Source organism: Pithys albifrons, chromosome 16 (genome assembly GCF_047495875.1).
Source record: "Pithys albifrons albifrons isolate INPA30051 chromosome 16, PitAlb_v1, whole genome shotgun sequence".
Lineage (NCBI taxonomy): Eukaryota > Metazoa > Chordata > Aves > Passeriformes > Thamnophilidae > Pithys > Pithys albifrons.
The window spans coordinates 1,678,810-1,701,241 of NC_092473.1; the positions used below are offsets into that span (position 1 = coordinate 1,678,810).

The 22,432-nt window shown below is 57.7% G+C and overlaps 1 protein-coding gene across 1 annotated transcript in view; it reads left to right on the forward strand.

The window, feature by feature from the left end:
• The first annotated feature begins 7,409 nt into the window (after positions 1 to 7,409).
• NTN3 (netrin 3) overlaps positions 7,410 to 22,432 on the forward strand; it is a 33,514-nt gene continuing 18,491 nt past the window's right edge. The window contains exons 1-2 of the mRNA XM_071571072.1: positions 7,410 to 7,468; positions 16,475 to 17,470. Of these exons, the coding sequence (XP_071427173.1) occupies positions 16,504 to 17,470 (967 nt within the window). The 5' untranslated portion in view covers positions 7,410 to 7,468; positions 16,475 to 16,503. The remainder of the gene's footprint in view (positions 7,469 to 16,474; positions 17,471 to 22,432) is intronic.

Below are 22,432 nucleotides of genomic sequence, written 5' to 3' on the forward strand. Positions count from 1 at the left end.
GAGTAGCAGAGACACAGCTTAAGCTGCTGAGGCTCTCTAGAATCCCAGCCCAAATCTACCCAAACACTTGTGGCTGCATTGGTTTGGAGCAAACAAGACACAAGCCAACCCACAGAGCAAGTCTAGTGAGCTGCTCCCAGCTCACACAGGACAGCCTCCATCTGCCCAGCAGGTTTATGGATGTCTTCCCTAGGTGTCTGGATGGGAACACCCCTGTGGCACCAGGAGTGTGCTGTGCTTCAATTGCAACACCAGCAGCCACGTCCTGCAGTGGACACCTGCTCCTCCAACACTGCAGACGAGGTGTTATCCACCAATACAGCTCACATTCCTCCAGTGTGCAAGGACATCGCCCAGTTCCTTCAAACCCCTGCAGGATGCACAAGGATTGGAGCAGGGAATGGAGAGCAGACAGGCACAGGACCCCTAGCACCTGAAGCTGATGAGGTACCTGGTGAGATTTATTAAAAGAACACCTTGTGCTAAAGCTAAGGTTTGCTTCTGATTTCAGGCCTGTGGGCACTTGAAAAACTGCTCTTGGAGGTAAGATGAGATGTTTCCTCACTCTGCACCCATATAATCCTACTCAGCAGAGATGCTGCTGGCAGGGGCCATGCTTTCTTGAGAGGCTCAGCTGCCCTGGGAGCGTGCTGAGGCTCCTGCCATTGCACAAGGCGTGTAAGATACACGCAGCATCCTCCCACCTGTGGGAATGGGGGACACAGAGCATCCTCCCACCTGTGGGAATGGGGGACACAGAGCATCCTCCCACCTGTGGGAATGGGGGACACACAGCATCCTCCCTCCTATGGGAATGGGACAGGCACAGCATCCTCCCATCTGTGGGAATGGGACATGCACAGCATCCTCCCACCTGTGGGAATGGGGGACACAGAGCATCCTCCCACCTGTGGGGATGGGACAGGCACAGCATCCTCCCTCCTGTGGGGATGGGACAGGCACAGCATCCTCCCATCTGCGGGAATGGGGGACACACACACAGCATCCTCTCACCTGACCTGTGGAAATGGGACACGTGCAGCATCCTCCCACTCATGGAAATGGCACACACAAAGGACTTTCCCACTTGTGGAAATAGCATCCTCCCACTGATGGAAAAAGGACACATATAGCATCCTTCCACTGATGGAAATGGGACACACACAGTACCCTCCCACCTCTGGAAACAGGACATGCGCAGCATCCTCCCACCTGTGGAAAAAGCATCCTTCCACTGATGGAAACGGAACACGCACAGCACTTTCCTGTCGATGGGAACACACGCTCAGCTGTCAGTGCCCCCTGGGACCGGCTTATGCCGAGCCCTCTGTCCCGATCCACACGCTCTCGGCTGCCGGAGCCTCTCCTCGGCCAAGCCCGAAGAGCCGGGGCCTCTCCGGGGCTGCGGGATCGCAGCTACGGGGGAACGGCTCCACCTCGCGGCCGCCGGGCCGGGCCGGGCCGGGCTCGCACTCGCCGCTCCCCACGGGGCTGGAGGGTTCCGCGGCTGCGCCCCTGGGGACACGCGTGTCCCTTTGCCTGCCGCGGGGAAGGGACGTGCCGTGCCATAGCGGTCACTGCAGAACAACGGGGTACAGACAGGACTGTGAGGTGTGGGGGTGACATTCTTGTGCAGGCTGCACACACAGCCACGGCAGTGATGGGGACTAGGAGTAGTTAAAGATGAACCAAGCATGGCTGGAAAGGGCCAGGTTCAGGTCTTACAGCTCAGGAAGCTGATGAGAAAGAGCCACAAAATGAATTCCTGACCCCACTAGCAGCTGCTTTCTGGGTGTGGGGACCTACAACACGCTCATCCCATTCAGGGACAGTCCCTTTGTCATGGGCAAAGAGCAGCCACAGGGGGATAGCAAAGAGCTGGAGACGTGCTGGAAGAGCAGAACCTGGAGTGCCTGAGGAGCTGCAACTCCTGGGAGCACAGAGGGTGTTGCATGTCGTTCCTGGCCCCTGCACCATCTTTCCACAGCATCCCCCAAGTCCAAGGCTGAGAAGGGAGAGGGCACCAGCACACCGCCTCAGCACAAACTGCTGCAGGTTCAATATCTCTCCAGCCCTCCCCTGGCTCCACCTTGCTGGAGCACTGCAGTCAACTGGGCCGTCTTAGCTTGGCCTTGGGCTGTTAGCTAAAGCCGATCCTGGCCTGTGAGAGGTTAATGCTGGGGTGAGCAGAGCAAGGCAGGACAAAAATCCACGTAATGTCACTCTGCTGGTGTTATATGCTTAATGTTGGTGACGTTGCATGGTGTTCCTTTTCCACAAGCCACATTCACCACACACCTTTCAACCAACAATCCCTGTCTCCACCGAGGGCTGGCTCTCGTGTCTGCCTATGCCTGGAACTGGTTATTTATGTCAGTGGTGAAATGGCTCATGTATAAATGAGACTCAGGCCCCAGATGCTCAGCTTTCCCCTGGGCGATGGAGGCAAAACTGTGTTTCTGCCCATGGCAATGTTGTTCTGATTTTACCCAGACTCGTAAGGGCACCCAGACCCGAAATCCTCAAAGTGACTGCCCCATTGACTTTCCTGGGTGGAAAAGAAGAGCTGTTATGGCCCAGAGCAGTGTTGCTGGTCCCCAGGAAAGGCATGTTTGGGTTGTCCCCATACCCTTACAGTGCTCAAACCTGGGGTGCTGCCTGCACCTTCCAGCTGGGCATGCAGCCCACTCTGTTCTCCTGCTGTGCAAAGTGAGAGGAAGGACCCAAATGTACCATGGGTGCACTGAGCCTGCAGGAGGGCTGGTGGTGAGCAGGAGGATCAGAGTGGAGGGAACAGACCCCAAGAGCTGCTGAGACTCAGGAGAGCCCTGAGATGCTGGTGTGATGGAGCATGGCAGGATGCCTTGGTCAAAGCACACTCTCTGTGAGAAGAATGTCTGTACCTCTCTGAATGCCCTGGCAAGGTCACATTTCAGGTCATGGGGACAGCTGCTGTCCCCAGAAGAAACCAGGTGTGGGGACAGACTCTGAATACAGAGAAGGCAGAATTGTTTGCCAGGAGACTGGCAGTCCAGAAAGGGGGGCAGATGAGGTGCCCTTGGAAGAGGAAATGGCACAGAAAGAAGGGAAACATGAGAATTATGGAATCACCCTGAAGATGACCCAGTGGCTGAAATGGGATCCTCCTCTCTCACGGCACTGGGAGAGTGGCCTGTAGGACCAGCAGAAAACCTCTTCCTCCTTCAGTGTGGAGGTTAAAGAAGGACGTGGGGAAGCAGCAAGTAGTGTGTCTTCCCTGCTTACCTGGAAACCCGAGCCTTCACCTCTCAGAGCCATTGTGACATGATGGGATGGGGCTGGTGCTGCCCGCTGTGACCTGTTCTCCTTCCTCGGCTGGGCTGGGGGCTGGATTTCAGCCGGGCTCACCCGGCAAGTCACCCAGCGTCGGGGTGCCCGGTACTGCTGCGCGCACCGCGGTCCCGGTGGGGGTCCCTGTCGGGGTCGGGGCCGCTCTCCCGTTAGCCCGGCGGGGCCGGCAGGGGGCGCGCGAGCGCCGCGCACCGCGAGGACCGGGGACGAGCGGGACCGGGGGCGAGCGGGACCGGGGGCGAGCGGGACCGGGAGAGAGCGGGACCGGGGGCGAGCGGGACCGGGAGAGAGCGGGACCGGGGGCGAGCGGGACCGGGAGAGAGCGGGACCGGGGGCGAGCGGGACCGGGAGAGAGCGGGACCGGGGGCGAGCGGGACCGGGAGAGAGCGGGACCGGGGGCGAGCGGGACCGGGAGAGAGCGGGACCGGGAGAGAGCGGGACCGGGGGCGAGCGGGACCGGGGCGAGCGGGACCGGGAGAGAGCGGGACCGGGGCGAGCGGGACCGGGGCGAGCGGGACCGGGAGAGAGCGGGACCGGGGACGAGCGGGACCGGGGGCGAGCGGGACCGGGGCGAGCGGGACCGGGGACGAGCGGGACCGGGGGCGAGCGGGACCGGGGGCGAGCGGGACCGGGGCGAGCGGGACCGGGAGAGAGCGGGACCGGGGGCGAGCGGGACCGGGGACGAGAGGGACCTGGGACGAGAGGGACCGGGGTCGGGGGAGCTCGGGGGCATCAAGCCACGGGGCTTGGGGAGACGGGGGAGCCAGGAGGGTTTGGGGGACTCGGGAGTCTGGGGGAGCTTGGGAGTCCGGGAGTCCCGGGGGCGCTCGAGGGGCTTGGGAAGCCAGGAGGGTTCGGCGTGCCGGGGGACTCGAGGAGGGTCCGAGCGTCCCTGGAGGGCTCAAGAGGATGGGGTCTGAGCCATTATCTGGGCAGAAAGCAATGGCCAAGGGAGTCCTCTGCAGCGCTGGGCTGGCTGCGAGTGTGTACAGGGGGGCAGGGGGACGAGGTGCTGAGGGCAGCAAGGCCAGAAAGGGGGTCAGCCTGTAGGAGAGATGGCTTCAGGGAGACCTGAGAACCCCTTCCAGTGCCTAAAGGGACTCCAAAAGAGCTGGAGAGGCACTTGGCACAAGGGCCTGGAGGGACAGGACAAGGGGGAATGGCTTCCCACTGCCAGAGGGCAGGGTTAGATGGGGTATTGGGAAGGAATTCTTGGCTTTGAGGGTGGTGAAGCATTGGCACAGGTTGCCCAGAGAAGCTGTGGCTGCCCCATCCCTGGGAGTGTTGAAGGCCAGGTTTGAATGGGGCCCTGAGCTATCTGGTCTAACAAAAGATATCCCTGCTGTGCAGTTGGACTAGATGATCTTTAAAAAGTTCCTTCCAACCCATTCTGTGCTTCTGTCTGACCCAGCTGACTTGGTGCTGGAGCATTTGCTCCAACAGCTTGTGGGTGGCTGTGTTCTTTCAGCAATCCTTCATTGACTGAGAGGCCTGGCTGGCACCAGATGCTGTGCCTTCATGAGGCAGGAGGAGCAGGAATGATGCAGAATGGGAGCTTGCAAGGGGCAGAGCTTCCTGCAGACACCAGGGAGACAAACAACACAGTATGTTTGCTCTCTTCTCCCCCCAGTCCTGAAAAATCTACCCAGGAAGGCAGTGAGCACTGGGTGCCCTATTCGTGGTGAAGTTGGCATGCTGAGGGGCACCAGCAGGGTCTCACAGCCCAATTCCTACCTCAGTAAGTGTTCCATCCCTGCTGATGCCCATGGCAACCCTTCTTTGCCAAACCCAGATTCACATCTTTCTCTGTCTCTCCATCCTGCAAAGAGGGAAGAGTGGAAATGGGGATTCAGGAAACAGCGTCTGCCCATCTCAGCTGGGCTTTCACTGACATGAGGCTGTGGAAAGCAGTCCCAAGACTTCTCCATATGGTGGCCAGCACCTCTAGCATTGTGTTTGAGTTGCAGGATAGGACAGCAGAGGGTCCAACAGGTGTGAAAACAGCAGCACTGAGTTTGTGGTGACTGAGCTCCACAGCTCAGCACCACAATGAAGCAGCCCAGCCAGGCTGGCACACCATCACAGCTCATGCTCATGGTTGCTCTTGTGCTTTCTAGTGAGGAAAATGCCTTCAGGTCCATCCCTTGAACAATTCCTGATTTGTGTCACCTCAGGATCTTCGAGCCATACCCCATTTTTCCCTGTTGCTTTGGTTACCCCAGTCTGTTCCCAGTCCCTCACACTAAGTCCCACACTGTCCTAACAAGCTTGGGTCTCATTCTGCCCCATGCTCTGATGTGATCCCACACATATCAAACATTGAGCCTGTACTTGCTTCTCCTCTGGGCTGCTGTTGTGGCTTCTGGCTTGGCTATCTGACTCTCCAAATGCACAAGTGTCCCCGAGAGAAACAGGGGGGCTACAAAACACCTGTAGCACTGGACTTAGAGAGCCTTGAGGTTCCCCTGCTCACGGGTCTCTTCTGTTCTATCCCCTGGTGGCTTTCCCCTTGTTTATCCATGTCCCTGCTGCTGAAGTAGGGGGAAAAGTGTTTTGTGCAACAAGGCAGAGAGCAGCAAACAGCACTTCCCCTGGGGCCCGCGGCCAGCTGGGGTCTGCGCCTTCAGCGAGCATCTGCCAGCCGGCTGGGAGAGCTGCTCCTGCAACCTGCTGCCCCGGAGCAACAGGATGTGGGTGAGCGGGGGTTCTCCGGGAGCAGGGTGGTGCTGGGTGGGGGCTTTGAACGTAACGGGTGAGCACCGTGCTAGGACTTTGCCCTTCTCCCCATCTCCAGTGCTGTCCTCAGTCGTCACATCCACTGCCAAGGCATTTATAAGATGATATTCCCCCGGCCAATGTGGGGGCTGCAGGGCTGCGAACACGACCCGAGTGAAGGAGGGGATCCAGGTCCGGGTTTTCTGCTCTCCTCCACCGCCTCACACAAACTTATTAAATTAGTTTCACCTTTTTCCTGCCCCGCTCGCAGGTGGCCTGGGGATAGCGGGGCAGCCCCCCTGGGGCAGCCCGGAGGCAGATGTACTGGGCACGGAAGTGCCCCATTTTTCTCCCCCCTGCCCAAAAATCAGAGACCAAGGACGGCCTCGGTGCAGCAGCGCGTGAGAAGCCTCCGCACCACGGGATGGAGCGGAGACTCCAGCCTCCTCCATAAGAGGAGCTGCTCCCGCCTGGTAAATCCTTCATTTGCTTTGGGAAGCGAAGGGAGGATAACGGGCTGCCTTCCCCGCGGCACCAATGAGCCCTCGGCGTGGTGGGCTGTGCCTCTCAGCCACCCGCACACCGCGGGGATGGACCCGCGGCGGGCTCAGCGAACTGCCGGGGTGCGGAGGGGATGCCCGGGCGGCAGGTGGGACCGCGGCCACCCCGACCCCTGCGGCGGTGGCCGACGGGGAGGGCTGCCCGCCGGTGGGGCGGCCACGGGGACCCCTGCGGGGAGGGCTTCCCGCTCCCCGCCCGGCCCCGGCCCTGCCCGCTGGGCTGCCGGCGGGGCGGAGGGCGGAGGCAGGGCTGGCAGCGGCGGCGGGCGGCGCACACGCACACACCTCCCTGCATGTGATTAAATGGCTCGAAATCTGCTTCTGATTTCCTCGGGGAGGTGACTTTTCCCTTCTTTTCAACCCGGGATTTATTGGAGCCTTTTTACTCCGCTTCCAGGCGGCGGTCGGGGCTCAGTTTCTCCAATTCTTGCTTTTCTTTTTTTTTTTCTCTAAGTTTTTCTTTTTGTTTTGGTTTGGGTTTGGTTTTTTTCCTTTCCTCTCCTTTTCGCCCTCCCCTGCCGCCTCCCCCCTCCCTCCCGCAGCCGAAGCAGCCGCGGGCGGTACGGCGGAGCGGGCGGGAGCGCGGCCGGCTGCGGGCACGGCGCTGGGACCCGCCCGCACCGCCGGGAGCAGCGCTCCCGCTTTCCACTATTTCGCCGTATTTTGCTCACACACACACACTTGCCTGGAAATTTGTTATTGCCTTTTTTTCCCGTTTTCTTTACTTTTTTCCTTTCTTCGTACCGCAGCCCCCCGGGAAGGGGCTGCCCCCGCCCGCCGTCCGCTCCGCCGCGGCCCCGACTCCTCTCGCCGCCGCTCCCGGACCTGCCGCCCGGACCGGCCCCGCTACCTGCCCGGCCGCGGTAAGCTGCGCTTCCAACTTCCCGGAGCTCCCGGCTCCCGCTCTCCTCTCCACCGCTCCCTCCGTCGTTGCCTTTTATTCCTCCCTCTCCCCCCGCACTCACCCTCCCTTTATTTCCCTTTCCATCCTTTCACCGCCGAGAACGGGACCTCCCCGCAGCGCGGCCGCCCGCCCGCCGCCGAGCCCCGCTCCCGGTTCCGCTCCCGGCCCCGGGCAGCTGCACCCGTGGCCACTCCGCGCTCTGGCCCGGTTCGGCCCGGCTCGGCTCGCCGCGGCCGCCCCGCAGGGCGGGCGGAGGGCCGTGCGGGTGCTCGGCGCTGTGCGAAGCCCCGCGGTGTCGCAGCCCGGCGGAGCCCCGGCCCCGCTCGGTGCGGGCGCGGTGCGGGCAGCGGCGGGAGACCCGCCAGGCCGTGCCTGCTGTGCCAGCCCCGGCTGACCGGACACGGGGCACACACGTGCTGCCCTTCCCGCAGCTCCCGCCGCAGGCCCTTCTCCACCCGGGAGGGTTCCACCGGCACAAAGCCACCTTGGCGGGTGGCATCGCCCTTGCCACCATCCCAGGCTTGAGGTTATCGCCGGTCCCTTCCCAGCACGGCCCCTGCGGGGTGGCTCAGAGAGGGGCTTCCCTCCGGAATCGGCCCCCGCGCGATGGATTCGGCTGCGCAGCAGTGCTGGGACCGGGTTGGGAGAGACCCTGGGCACCCCCAGCGCCCTGCCCTGAGCGACAGCCAGGGTGAGAGCAGCCCTGGGCAGGGCACGTGCGAGTGGGCGGCGGCACGGGGAGAAGGGAAGCCGGGCTGCGTTTGGTGGGTTTGCGTTTGCTTTTCTCTCTTGGAGCTGCTGAACCCTCGTTTCCTCAAAACGCTGTCCCACCCACAGCTTCCCTGGCCCATTGGAGAGTGGGTGGGTGGAAATACCTTTCTTGGGATAAGGAATAACTGGGTGTGATGGGGGACGTGGTGCTTGGCAGGCTGCTGCCTCGCCAAACACAGTGGGTGAGGAAGGCCCCGTGGGCAGGAGCAGGAGCTCCGCTGGCACCACAGTGGTCCTGCTGGCTTGCTGCTCATCTGGGCAACACTTGGGCATGGATGGTGCTCTCTCAGGCAGTTCACCCCACGAGTGTCTGGGATGCGAGCTGGGCTGAGCATCCTCACCTCCATCCGTGCTGTTTGCATCAAGGACCTGAACCTGTGTTGAGATGATAGTGAGTGTAGACCTGGATGTGCAAACCCCGCATGGCTGGAAATGTCACAGGTCCCTCTTCCCTGACTGAGTTTGCTGTTGCTTGTCTGTGAGCCAGGAGAGGCTGGAGCTCTCTGTAACCAGTGCAGAGGGATATGGCTTCAGCTGTACTCTGAAAACATCCTCCAAGGTGTTTGGATGGATGGAGGACAACTTTTTTTCTTTTTTTTGCAATATTCCTTTTACAAAACAGAGGGAGCTGCTGTGCTTCTCTGCTCACCTGGTTGGAGCAGGCTGGTCAGGGGACAGGAGGTCTAGCAGTCCAAGAGCAGGATGGGCTGTGGGGGTCTCAACACCCCTACCTCTTCCTGTGTGAGGAAGGAGGAGGGCAAGGTGGGTCCCTGCAGAGAAGAGAGCAGGTGTAACGCCAGGTTGGGAAGGAGCTGTGGTGTGTCTGCAGCCTGCGAAAAACAGAAGCCAGGCCTAGGGATGCAGCTGAGCGTGAGGAGCTCACCAGAAATGCAAGCTGCTAGTCGTCGAGGTTGAGGAGCATTTCCACTGCTCCCTGAGCACCAGAACATGATGTCTTCAGTCTGGGCTGGCCAGAACAGAGCTCCCACCTTGGCTAGCAGCTGGCAGAGCTATGGGTCTGAGAAGAGTTTCCCAGCCCTGAGGAAGGGGGTGAGCATCAGTGCAGACCTTGCAGACCTTGCTGAGATGCCTTCAGCAGGGAAGCAGCCTGCCATGCCGAGGGTGTCCACAGCACCTCTGCCTCCTGTTCCCCCACTCTCTTAGCCAGGCCTTGCTCCATAAGGAAGCAATTATTTAGTGCCCCTTCGAGCCCCTCCCTGAGCCTGCGCAGGACACTCACGCTCGGTATGGAAACGCGACAGATTTTCCATATTCCGCTTTGCCCCGTGATGTTTAAAAACGTACGTGACAGCTTCTTCCAAATGCTGCAGGCTTGGCTGGCACTCGAGCAATAACGGGCTGTGGGACACCAGGGGCATGAAATATTGTACCAATAGCCAGAGAAGGGGTAAAAAAATGAGATGTCAAAGTGCAGCATGTTTCCGGCCCGTTGTCGTGAGCCATCCTCTGCCCGATGTGAGAGATCTTTCAAAGCCGGCCAAATGTTGTCATCTCTGAATACCATTTTAAATATTCATCCAGACTATTTTCAACATCTGTGCCCGGCATGTTGTGAAAAGGCAATAAGGGACGTTATGGAAACCAGATCACTTTATTCCCGTATGGAGTGGAAAGGGGTTGAAGCAATGAGGACTTCTAGGCTGGGACTACATGAGTCCCACTAGAGCAGTGGGAGCAAAACATTCTGCACCTTGAGGGATGCTGCTGGGAGCAGTCAACGGAGCCAAGGACCATGGCAGGAGTGTGCAAAGGGGTTCATGGAGCTGGGCTTGTCTTAGAGTTGGGTAAAACAACTAGTGAAGCTCTAATAGAGGTTAATAAATAGGGTAGAATAGAATGATAGAATACCCTGAGATGGAAAGGATCCACAAGGATCATTGTGTCCAAATTCATCCAGGCAGTGTTTGCTGCTCCTGCAAGGTCAAGGGCTCCAGTTGCCTCCTTGAGCTGCTCTTGCATTGGAAGCATGAGAAGATCTCCAGCTTGCACTGGCTGGGGGATGCAAGAGTGTTGCAGCAAAATCATTTCACCTCTGCATCATATGGATGATACTGTGCTGAAGTCTCCCTTTGTGGCAGCAGGACCTTCTCTACCCAGAGCCAGTGGTGAGCAGAGCAGGCACAGGGGACTCAGCAGGGCACCAGTGCTGGGTGTTGGTCCCTCCTTCCTGTGGTCAGTATGGCTTATGAGTTACCAAAACTGGTGAGCAGAGATGTGTCTGGGCATCCCTCCTTTGACAGCTCTGTTCACATGGCTGAGTAGCCTGGGGATGGTTTGCTTCATGGTGGATTTCTCTTTTCCTTTTATTTTTTGTTGTTTTCGATAACCTTGGAAATCTGGGCTCCATTTCTGCCTTTTGTAACATCAGGCTGCAACTAATTCAAGCCAGGCCAGATCCTGACCACAGGTATGCCAGTGTAAATTTGAATGGAGTCGCTTACGTCTTGGTTTGGCCCGATGTGAATGGAGTTACTTCGGGCTGATGCCAAAGGGCTGAGGTCAGAATCTGGCCCATCCTTTCCTGCAGTGTAATTTGTACGCGTCTCCTGGCACCGCTGGGGGATCGTATGGCTTGTGTAATTCTGGCTCTGACCTGCCAGAGTGCATTGCAGTATCTCTCACCCGGAGTGCCTGCTGCAGGAAGACGCTGCCGTGTAATTGCCCTCATGAGCGGTACCTTCAGGGGGCTGAAAGCCCGAGGGGCCACGCAGAGTAGCCAACTCTGCTGATGTGGGTCTGTAAGCGCTCACAGCTTCTGATACTTAAATATCAGAAGAGAGGAGGGAGCTTGTAAAGGAAAGAGAGGCATCTCCTCAGTGCCATTAGCCATGTCCCCAGTGGGCACTGGTTGCTCCATTAGTGGCTGGGAAGGCGATTAGCACTCCGAGCCACACTGAATCCCTCCAGCCTCTCCCTCCCTCTGGAAAGCCGAGCCTGGACCAGCACCTTGGCTGCACGGGGTTTTTCCTTTCACTGTAAATACTTCTCAGTTGTGTTTTTATGTCCCAGAGACACATGGAATGATTTATCCATGGCCGAAGCACAGTTTGTCCCTGATGCATTCTGCTTGTTGGGTGAGGGAATGAAGTTTCCTTCAGCAGGTATTGCCATGGTGGGTGAGGGCCCTGGGTACCCAGGAACCCTGGCAGCTCCCCGGGTCTTGTTCATGAACTGGGGCAGATCTGCAGGGGGTGGCTCTCACAGCATGTGTGCAAGGGAGTGCACATGCCCTCATTGGAAAGGCCCCATAATGAGGTGGAAAAGTGCAGGGTGGTAGCAGATACATCTTGGTTAAGGGACATCCTCTGGTCTTTTGTGCCTGGTTACAGCTTCTATGAGCACATCATTCTTCTTCTGCTTTGGGTCTCATCCCCAGTGCCCTTCTGCTCAGGTGACAACTGAGGTGCTGCTGAGCTTTACTGAGAATGACACATCTCAGAGAGGAACAGTCCTCATGGGTCAGTCTTGCCCAAGCACTTTGGGTCTAGTTGTTGGACTCAAACAGTGCGTTTCTTTGGTCCTTGCCCAGGAATCTCTGCCTACTGCTCCACGGCTCTGCTGTGCCATGAGGAGCATGTTTGTGCCCCATGCAGATGTGTGGCTCTTTCCCTGCCCTGTTCTGGCACCCAGGACCTCACCCCTGTGCACAAGGGGATGCAGCACCTTGTGGGGACCAGTCATTCCCATCTCAACCAGTTCCAAGTAAGACCACATGCTTTCCTGGGGTGATACGAGTACCCCATACATGGTGCTGTCCTGGCCCACAGGAGAAACCCAGCCAGCTGGACCATGTCAGCAGCATCGGTGAGAATGGGGTGGGAGGGAGCAGCACAGGTCCCTGGCAGGAAGGAAGCATCATTCCTCTGTCATCCCTCGGGACCTTTCCTGGTTGCTCAGCTTTAGCAATTGCCTGCCCTCTAAACTCACATTTTTCCAACAACAGAGCACCACTCACGCCTTCACCTCCGCTTTAATTAGAGAAGGCTGCTCCTGAGCGGCAAAGGTCTTGGGATCAAATCTGGCAAATAACTCCCTTCCCTCCCTGCCCCGTGTTGTTCCACTTAATCCTGTAATTACCTCAGCAAAGCTGCCACGGCCCCTGTCTGCTGGGTGGTGACCCTGGGCCTGCCGTAGGCACCAGCATGTGTGTTGTAGGAAGTTTGCTCTCCTTGCCTCACCTGCTGCACTTGCCTCTTGCATTCTGTTTTGGGGACCAAGCAGCCACCCCACAGCTCAGCACTGGGAGATGTGGCACTCCAGGCAGGCATCTGTGCCTGGCATCACCCTCAGCTGCACTGCCTCCCGGAAAGACGATGGGAAAGGAACCCACAGTGGGTTGGAGCAGCGCCCTGACAAGTCTCCCACAAGGCAGGGAAACGCTGCCGGTCGCTCTGGGAAGCGTTTGGCTGTAGGGAGAAGGAGTGTGGAGGCGTTGGATGTGGTAGCTAATTTTTTTAAAGCACTTCTGAAGCACTCCGGCGGCGTGACTTCCTTCCAAGCCGCACGGCTGTTAGCATTCCCCGAGCGGAGGAGTGAGGAAATCGCCCACCTCAAAAATGCAGGCGCTTCTGGGCAGGAGCTGGGAGGGCTTCCTCGGGAAGGGTGAGCCCCGGCCCGCGGGTGCCGCTGGTGGCAGCGAGCTGGCAGCCTCGCTGGGGACACCTTCAGGATGCTGTCCCTGAGAAAGGCACCCCATCGCTTATGTCCCTACTCGTGCCGGATCCAGGCGTGTGCTGGGCTAGATTCGGCACCGAGGGGTCATCCCATTTCTCTCTGCTTAGTCAGCAGCGTCTCCATTTGATCTGAACCGGGGGCAGCAAGGATGGGAAGTGGAAAGGGGGGCACGTGGGGGCTGGGGATAGAAATACCCACTCCCAGGCCTCTCTGGCAGCTTGCCGGCAGTCCCGGGGTCGTGCTGAATATGCATAAAAGGGAGCAGATTGCAGCTTGCCCTCCTCTCCGGTACGGAGGTGAGGCCCGCGGAGACCACCGGCCCCGGCTCTCTTTCAGCGGGATAATGGGGTGAGCTGAGCGCGGAGCGTGCGCGCCTGTGTGTGGTCTTGCGGATGATAATGATTTCCATTCATGCCCTGCCTCCTCAGCGCCGATGCGCTGCTGGGCGAGCCTTGGCTCCCCGATGGCTGCTCCCCGGCAGCAGAGCCCCCAGAAGTTTGGCACTGAATCTCAGGGACACGGTAAGACCGGCAGGAGGGACAGAGCTTTCCATCGGGGCAGGGAGGATGGGCAGGAGATGCTTGTGTTCCCCACGCAGCCCAAAAGCAGTGGTAACCCTGTCCTGGGTCTGCTGCCCCAGTGCTCATAGTGACTTCACCTCTGGGCTCTTCCCTGGCTACCAAAGGTGCTGTTGCTGTCACTGTCCCCTGGGCAGGGGTGTCCCCACACCTTTGTGTCTCACCAGGCAGGGAATTAAAAGGCCTTTACAGGTGGCATGCTTGGGCATGTCCCTACCCTATCACCCTGCTGCCACATAGCAGATAGGGGCGGAGGATGGAGGAGATTCCTCCTTGGCAGGGTTTAGTAAGTGTCTTGTTCTCTACATCCCAAGTCCCCCTGCAGTGGATGGATAAGGTTGCTGAGGCACCTCTGGGCGTTGCACCTCTGGGCGTTTCACCTCTGTTCCTGGTGCACAGGTTTTCCCACAGGGTTGTCCCCATGCTACATGCTGCCCCAGGGTTGGTGGAGTGGGAGGTGGTGGCAGCAGTGCTTGACTGGGTCCACACTGTGGGGTATGGGAGGGAATGGAGATGATGAGCAGTGTGGGGGACTGGCAGCATCACAGGACTGAAGGTTCTGTGCTGGCCTCTGCAAGGATGTGCACAGCCAGGTCTTGCTGGGCATTGAGGGAGGGCTGTCAGCACTTTGCAGCCTCCTTTGCTGGGTGTGACCCCAGGAGCAGAGCTCTGCTGGTGGGGGATTGCATTGAGGGATTAACCGGCTGCAGCTGCAGCTCAACAGCTCCTGGACAGGCAGATACCATGGAGCTGGCAGCAGCCATGGTTTCATCTCCTGACCAGGAGGCAGCTGCCTCTAGTAAGGCTGAGGGTTCCTGTGGGCTGCCTGCACTGGGGGTTGCTCCTCGCTGCCTGGTGCTTGTGGCACGGCACCTCCTCTGCTGTGGTACCTGCTACATCCCTGCAGTGTCTCATCCTACAGCCCCACTCCTTGAGTAGGTTCTGAGTGCTCCAAACACTCCAGGGACAGTATCCTTTGTTTTGCTGGCTGCCAAGTCACCAAGCCCCAGGCTGACATGTCCCAAAAGGCTCTGTAGCACTGCTGTAAAGCGGGGACTGTGCTGCTGGGAGGATGCAGGGACCACCAAGGGAGCTGCCAATTTTTCACCAGTGACCATCAACTTTTCCATCAGCAGAGGATTAATCAGTGAGGAAACTGCACGGAAGTGGCAGAGGCAGGTTTTGTCCTGGGGGAGATGTCCAAGGACAGGCTGAGACCCTTGTCCCTCTTGCCCCATCAGCAGGCTCTGGCTGCTGGGCTGAGAGTGGCTGCGCAGGGAGGAGTTTCTCCTCATTAGTGGTTTGGCATCCTGGAGAGGCAGCTTTCTTCCACAGTCATGGATCCTTTTTCTTTGCAAAATGGAATAACAACCCCCCCAAAATCCCAGATCACTTGAAATGGGCTGTCTCTTGCAGCCTTCTTCAGCCAGAGTGGGCAGCTGGACAGGCAGGAGCAGAATTGGGACTGTAGGTGAGTGGTAGAGCTGGGAATGCTGGGCTGGGTTGTGCTGCTGATGCAGAGCTTTGTTCCTCAAAGTGAAACAGAAACACCAAGTCATCCTGTAAGGATTTATTAGTGGGAGAGAGGATGATGAGAGGATCCTCTCCTCCTGCCTGACCATGGCATGGACTGGTAAGGCTGAAAAACTTGGCTTTAACTCAGCACAACCCCATAGGTTGGCAGAGCTGATGCCATCCACTCATCTGGGCAGTTCAGGGGTCTGCTACCAGCTGCAGCACTCAGGGCCATTTTCTGGTGATTGCATGAGCCATGGCCACGCACAGCATGGGACACAGCCAATCTGCATTGTGTGGGATGTTCCTGCTGCAGCCAGAGCTGTCAGAAGGGGACGTGACCTCCCATTCCTCTTCCACTTTTCAATCCTGCGACACAGAGATGGGCCACATTCCCTGGGAGCCACTCAGCTCCCTGGTCCTGTGCTGCAGCTGCTGGGAGGGGAGCCCAGCCAGGCTCTTCATTTGCTCCTGGTCTTTTCCTCCATCAACAGACAGGCCTGCTGCTGTTAGTTCACAGAATCACAGAACCACAGACTATTCTGAGTTGGAAGGGACCCACAAGGATCATCGAGTCCAACTCTTAAGTCAATGGCCCATACATGGGATTGAACCCACGACCTTGGCATCATTACAAGCAAGTTTTAACCAACTGAGCTGATCTCAGGCCAGACCCAGACCTGGATTTTTTGGGAGTGGGGCCAGGATAATGTCCTTTTGCCACAGGAATTATACAGGTAGTGTGACAGAGGAATTTGGAGGAGATCCAGTCCCTGGCTTGGAGAAGCCACTGTGCCATGGCCAGCAAGGAAAGTGGTGCTGTTCCCAGGAGCCCTGGGGCTCCACCCCAACAAGCTCCTGCCTGTTTCAAAATGTGCCTGCAAGGTGGTTTTGCTGCCATTCCCTTCTCCTATGCTGTCAGGAGCTGTTTTGTGCTGCAGCTGGATAGCTTGGAGTTTGCAGTTCCTGTTGCAGCTGAAAGGTCTCCCCAGCTCTTCCCTACCAGCAGCCCCTGTCAGCTGTGCAGTGGCAGTCTCTGAACTGTGTGTGACAGCCAGGGCTGCTGGCAGGCAGAAGCATTGCTGTCACCCTGGGATGGTTTGTAAGAGGCTAGAGAAGGGCTGTACCCTGATTTCCACCTCCTACATCCAAAGCTCAGCTCCTTTTGCCATTCCCAATGGTATTTCACTCCTGCCAATGAGCAGCAAGGGATTGGTGTGGATAAGGCAGCACAAAATGTTTGCCTCCCTGCTCCACTCCCAGCATGCTGTATCAGTGGATGTGGGGTGGGAAGGTGGGCACAGGTGAAGGACCAGACATGGGAGTGTTTCCCATCCCTTACCAGCTCCCCCAGCATGGTGTTGTGACACTGCCAGTGCCATTCACTCTTGTTGCTCTTCCTCCAGGGAGGAGCCACTTCCTTCACTCCAAGAGGATGGAGATCCTGCAGCTCCTGCGCCTGCTCCTCACCACTGCCATGCTGGGCCTCTCCCAGACCGTGAACCCCTTTGTGGCCCAGCAGACCCCCCCAGACCCTTGCTATGATGAGAGCGGTGCTCCTCGCCGCTGCATCCCTGAATTTGTCAACGCTGCCTTCGGGAAGGAGGTCCAGGCCTCCAGCACGTGCGGGAAGCCCCCGACACGGCACTGCAACGCCTCAGACCCACGCCGAGCCCACCCACCCACCTACCTGACCGACCTCAACACCGCCTCCAACATGACGTGCTGGCGCTCAGAGACCCTCCACCACTCACCCCAGAACGTCACCCTCACCCTCTCCCTCGGCAAGAAGTTTGAGGTGGTCTATGTCAGCCTCCAGTTCTGCTCGCCCCGGCCCGAGTCCACCGCCATCCTCAAGTCCATGGACTACGGCAAGACCTGGGTGCCATACCAGTACTACTCCTCCCAGTGCCGTAAGATCTACGGCAAGCCCAGCAAAGCCACCGTCACCAAGCAGAATGAGCAGGAGGCCCTGTGCACCGATGGCCTCACCGACCTGTACCCGCTCACCGGCGGGCTCATCGCCTTCAGCACCCTCGACGGGCGACCCTCCGCCCAGGACTTCGACAGCAGCCCCGTGCTCCAGGACTGGGTGACGGCCACCGACATCCGCGTGGTCTTCAGCCGCCCACACCTCTTCCGCGACCTGGGCACCCGCGATGGCGGTGAGGAGGAGGGCGGCACCGGCTCCACGCCCTATTACTACGCGGTGGGGGAGCTGCAGGTTGGTGGGCGCTGCAAGTGCAATGGGCACGCGGCGCGCTGCGTGAAGGACAAGGAGCAGAAGCTGGTGTGTGACTGCAAGCACAACACGGAGGGGCCCGAGTGCGACCGCTGCAAGCCCTTCCACTACGACCGCCCCTGGCAGCGCGCCAGCGCCCGCGAGGCCAACGAGTGTCTGGGTAAGGGATCTTTAAACATTTTTTAAAGTAAACAATAAATACATGGAGGAATAAGGACACTACACACCAGACCAATGTGATCAAGTGAATGGCATTTATTACACCCTGCACATGGTTTATATGGGGTTCAGGCTTTGTTCCATTGGCTAAATTGAATCTCACACCATCAATCTACAAATCCCAATTGGTTATAATCCATATCTCACAAGTCCAGTGTTTTGGTGAAATCATGCTGACTGTTTTCAGGAACATCTCTGGTGTCCTGTGGGAAACCTGAGGAGTTCTCATGAGAAACTTCTAGGGAGTTACTAAGGACTCCCAGGGAGTGATTTCTCCTTTACTGGACAACAGCAGCTGAGGCCTTGCTGCTTCTCAGCTGATCTCTCCCTTCGGTCTCACAGGGCGTGTATAGATCTGAATTGCTCACCTTTGGTATTTCTGTACCAACAGTTTTTGTTTTCTGGGGCTCCAATGCTAAACCAGGTCACTGTGGGAGGGATTGATGGGTGCTGAGCCAAAGCGACTGTGCTTGTCTGGAGATGCTGGGGAGCATCTCCCTCACTGGAGGATTTTATTGAGGTCACCCTTTGTAGGGGTAAGGGGTTCCTAATGATGGTCAGAAGAGATTCAGGCACAGCAGCATCAGAAGGCCAGACTTTATTTTTAGTTACAGCTTCACTTTTTATATACTCTTGTATCTAACATGTCATGACACTATTGGTTAGTCAGTTCACCAACATATATGGAAACCTTTTACTGGCTACAAGATATCTCACATTCTACAGGTGGCTCCTGCTCCTTATGGGTATACTCATCAATTACCTGAGACATCAGGAGATCCATACACTATCATCCCCCACAGGATTGAGCAAGGCTCAACCATTCACCCTGCCTCTGCTGCAGGTGTCCTCTCAGAGGTGCAGTGGTTCAGCCATGAGCCCAAGCACCAAAACCCTCCCTAAAATCACCTGTCAGCAAACCACAATGTGGGATACCTGTCTGGAGTGTTTCCCTTGGGCAACAAACCAGTTGTCCCATGGCCCAAGGGGAAATTGCAGTGGTCTCCTTCAAGATGGGCTTGGGGACAGGGAGGAGGCAGAAAAACCTGGCAGAGACTGAGGAAATACTGGAGGTATCCTAATTTGACATTTCATTCTTTGTGTTCACTCTGGTGTGGTGGCTTTACCTTGTCTGTCCTTGCAAACGTTTCTATGAGTTAGAAGTATTGTCAGCAAAATGAAACATTTCCAAAACATCATAGAATCACAGAATCATAGAATGGATTGGGTTGGAAAAGACCTCCGAGATCATCAAGTCCAACCCTTGGTCCAACTCCAGTCCCTTTACCAGATCATGGCACTCAGTGCCACGGCCAATCTGCATTTAAAAATCTCCAGGGATGGGGAATCCACCCCCTTTCTGGGCAGCCCATTCCAATGCCTGAGCACTCTCTCTGCAAAGAATTTCTTTCTGATCTCCAACGTAAATTTCCCCTGGCAGAGCTTAAGCCCATCGTGCCCCCTTGTCCTGTTGCTGAGTGCCTGGGTGTTGCTTGGCTGTCCCACTTAGGAATCTTTGTGGGATTTTGGTGGAGATTTTTGGTTTTTTTACTGGTTTGGGATGAGGCTGGGGGATGCTAGAGTCCTGTGAAGGTCTGGGAGTGAGAGGAACAGCCTCTTGCTCCTCCTGGACTGGAGCCCGGGTCTCAGGAGGTGGCGGGAGGATGGAGACAAGGGAAAGCTGTACCATTAATCAGCCTCTGAAAGGCTCAGTGATGTGCGAGAGGTCAGAAGGACTTGTTAGTATTTGTGATCGATGTCTTGTTGAGATCCCAGCTGTCTGCTTCAATATATACATGTTACAGCAGATTTCTTCTCAGAACAGCTAAAAAGGCAGTGGATTCAAAGCAAGTGCTGGAGCTGATGGTTTGAACCACCTCACACCCTGAGGGAATGTGTCAGCCCTTGTGTTTTCCCACTTGTCTCAGAAAGATGAGAGCTCAGAAAAATCCCTCCACTCTGCACCTTGCCCAGGGTTGCTGCAGGTCGGGCAGGGGAGGCCCCCAACAGGTGCATGAGCCCATGGAAACCCCTGGGACAGAAGGAGGACCTCAACCTGCTGGATGCCTCCCTTGTGCCATCCCACACTGCATCTGCCTCAGCACCATATCCTTCAGTAAAGCAGTGAGATAGCCCTGGAGGTGGCTTGGCCAACACATAAGGGGTTAAACCAGAGGCGGCTCATTTTTGGGGAGCATCTGCAGGTTTTCTGTGCATCTTGTCCATGGTGGTGTTAGAGTCCCACATCGCAGAGTGTTGCTCTGAGCATCCTGCCCCCGGCTGCAGATCCCATTGCCCTTTGGGCTGATGGAGCTGAAAAGATAAACGAGGGAGGGAAGAGCAGGCGGGAGTGCCATGCGGTCCCTTCAAGCCCGCCCTGACAGCCCTACTCACAAAGACCCTTCCCCAAGCTGTGTGTGAAAGTAGTTTTTTCCTGTTGATTCGCTCCCCTCTTTCTCCCTTTCCCCTCTCGGGCTTTGTGCCCTCTCTGAAGGGACCTGAAAGAGCTCCTCCATCACCCGCCTCCGAAGGGCTTAACAGCTGAAAGCTGGATTAGCTCCCCAAGCCTTCCCCTCTGTGCCTTTCAACAATGACATCTCCCCAGCCAGCACGAACAGACGCAGCAATTAGCACCAATTAAAAGGAGAGGCTGCCCGGGAAGTTCCCTTTGCTCAGCCTGGAGGCTGTTTCGGACTCTGTCCTGTGGTCGGGCACCGGTGATGGCTGGCTCGTGGTGGTGGATGTCAGGCGTGGCTGGGGAGTGGGGAGGAGGAGAAGGAAGAGGGTGGGTGGATGCAGGAGCTTGGCAGCTCAGTGACAGCTGAGGGGCAAGGGAGGAGGTTGCAGCACCCTGAAAGTGGATGAGAATGGAGCCATGGAGCTGCTAAAGCTTCAGGTCATATTGGGATGTGTCACCTCTTGACTCTGTGCTCCCCAGCACCCTGCCTGGTGATTTGTCTCCCTCCAAGGCATGGGAGACTGCCTGCTGCAGCATGGCAACAAACTGATGTCCTACAGCATGGCACGGTGTTGGGACATCCATCCATGCAGCCAGAGATGAGCACACACATTTCTTATTTCACCAGAATTTCTGCCTCTGGGAAATGCAGCGGTGAAACATCCCAATGCCACCTGAGTTTGGCAAGCGGGTGGGTTTGGGGATGTTGCAGCAAGGGCAGTGGCAGTGGATTTGCCATGCTGCTGGCTTGGCAAGAGGACATGGTGCCAGCTCTGTGCTGCAGTGTGTGTGGCCCCGTGCCTGGGGGTTACAGGGCACAGCCATTGGGCCACAGGCACAGGAGCTCTCCTGATATCCCCTTAGGGGCTGCATGTCCCACGGGCAGCTTCCCTTGCTAATATTTGGAGGCTCTGAGTGCCCTTTCATGTGCCTGGTGCAGGAAACAGGGACATGTGTCTCCATCCGTGTGTTACCCCAGCTTTTAGCGCAGGACAGGCTCAGTGAAGGGTAATCCCAGCAGCATGGTAAGTAGAAGCAGGATCGACAAAGTCCCAGGCATCCCCGTGTGATGCAGCAGCTTTATCCTTGCAGACTCACGCCTCCTCCTCCCTACCCCTGCACCCGTGAGCTGCTGGGGCAGCCCGTTCACCCCCTCGGCAGTCCGTCCCCAAACACCCGGCCCAGAGAAGCAGGGGAAGCGGATTAGCACGAGGCAGCCACTGGAAGTAATTGATGCACTCGCTGGTGATGCGGGAGCTCTTGTTCCCTTTGTGGCCGCCGCGGCGGGAGCGCTCCCCGGAGCACCAGGATAATGCTCGGGGCTTGCTTTGATCCGGGGCCTCGGCGGGGAAGGGGCTGCGCTCTCCTGGGGAGACTTCGCTGGTTAGTACTGCCTCCACTTCGGGCTGGGGGGATGTGGTGATCCAGCTGCAATGCCAGTGCCTGAAAACACCAATCCCCGGAGCGGTGGTGGGATTTGGAGGATCACATGTAATTCCCCTGTGTCCTCTGCCCCTTCCTGTAAGTGTTTGCCTCTTCCTTTGTGAGTTCCCCAGACAGGGTTCTCCGTACCTGCTCCCCAGCAGATGTGCTGGGAAACCAGTGGGTTCCCAGCAGCATCAGCCATGACCCTTTGCCGGGGGGAGCAGTGGGAAGGTGATGGTTTTAGGAGGTGGGCAAGTGAACAGCATGCCCCTGCCACCCCTGCCTGGACACCTGCACCCCACAGGGTGCAGTATCCCAGTGGGTCTGGGGTGCAGGGGAAGGCAGCCGCCCTGCGGACGGGATTAACACCTGTCTGACCATCCTGGGTCCTGCTCCTCCTGGGATGAGGCTGGAGTGGCTCAGCCTTGTCCCTCGCAGTCGCTCGGGCAGGGCTCTCTCCTTCTGCTTCTCCTCCTGCTTCCTGGCAGCAGCAAAGCGAGCCCCAGCCCCTCTCTCCCAGCGCCTTCCCCAGGATGGAGGAGCAGTGTGGGTGGGAGGGAAGGGGCTGTTCTGGTCTCGGCTCCCATGCCCAGGGCAGAGGTGCAGCCTCATCCTGCCCCGTGTCCCAGCCGGGCTCTCCTCCAGCCAAAGCAGGGGCGTAGCTCAAATCCGCTGCGGGTTGGCAGCGACAGCCGGTCTAGGGTTTCGCTGATCCGGCTGCCTTCCCTAATTATTCCCAGGGAACTTGGAGGGGCGGTGAGCCCCGCTCCTGCCCTGCGGGCTCCATTGCCTGCCACACGTGTGCCTCAGTGCATGGCACTGCCGGTCCTGTGCCAGGGTCTGTCCTAAAGTGCCTCGTGCCACCATTCCAGGCTCCTCTGTCCACCACAGCCTGGAGGAGAGGTTTTGGGGTGGCCAGGGCCTGAGCAGGGGTTTAAACACCATCAAAAGGGAGACAGAAGGTTGTTCCATTGCAAGGTGTCAACGTTTAATTAGTCTATTATTGCAAATTATTAGATC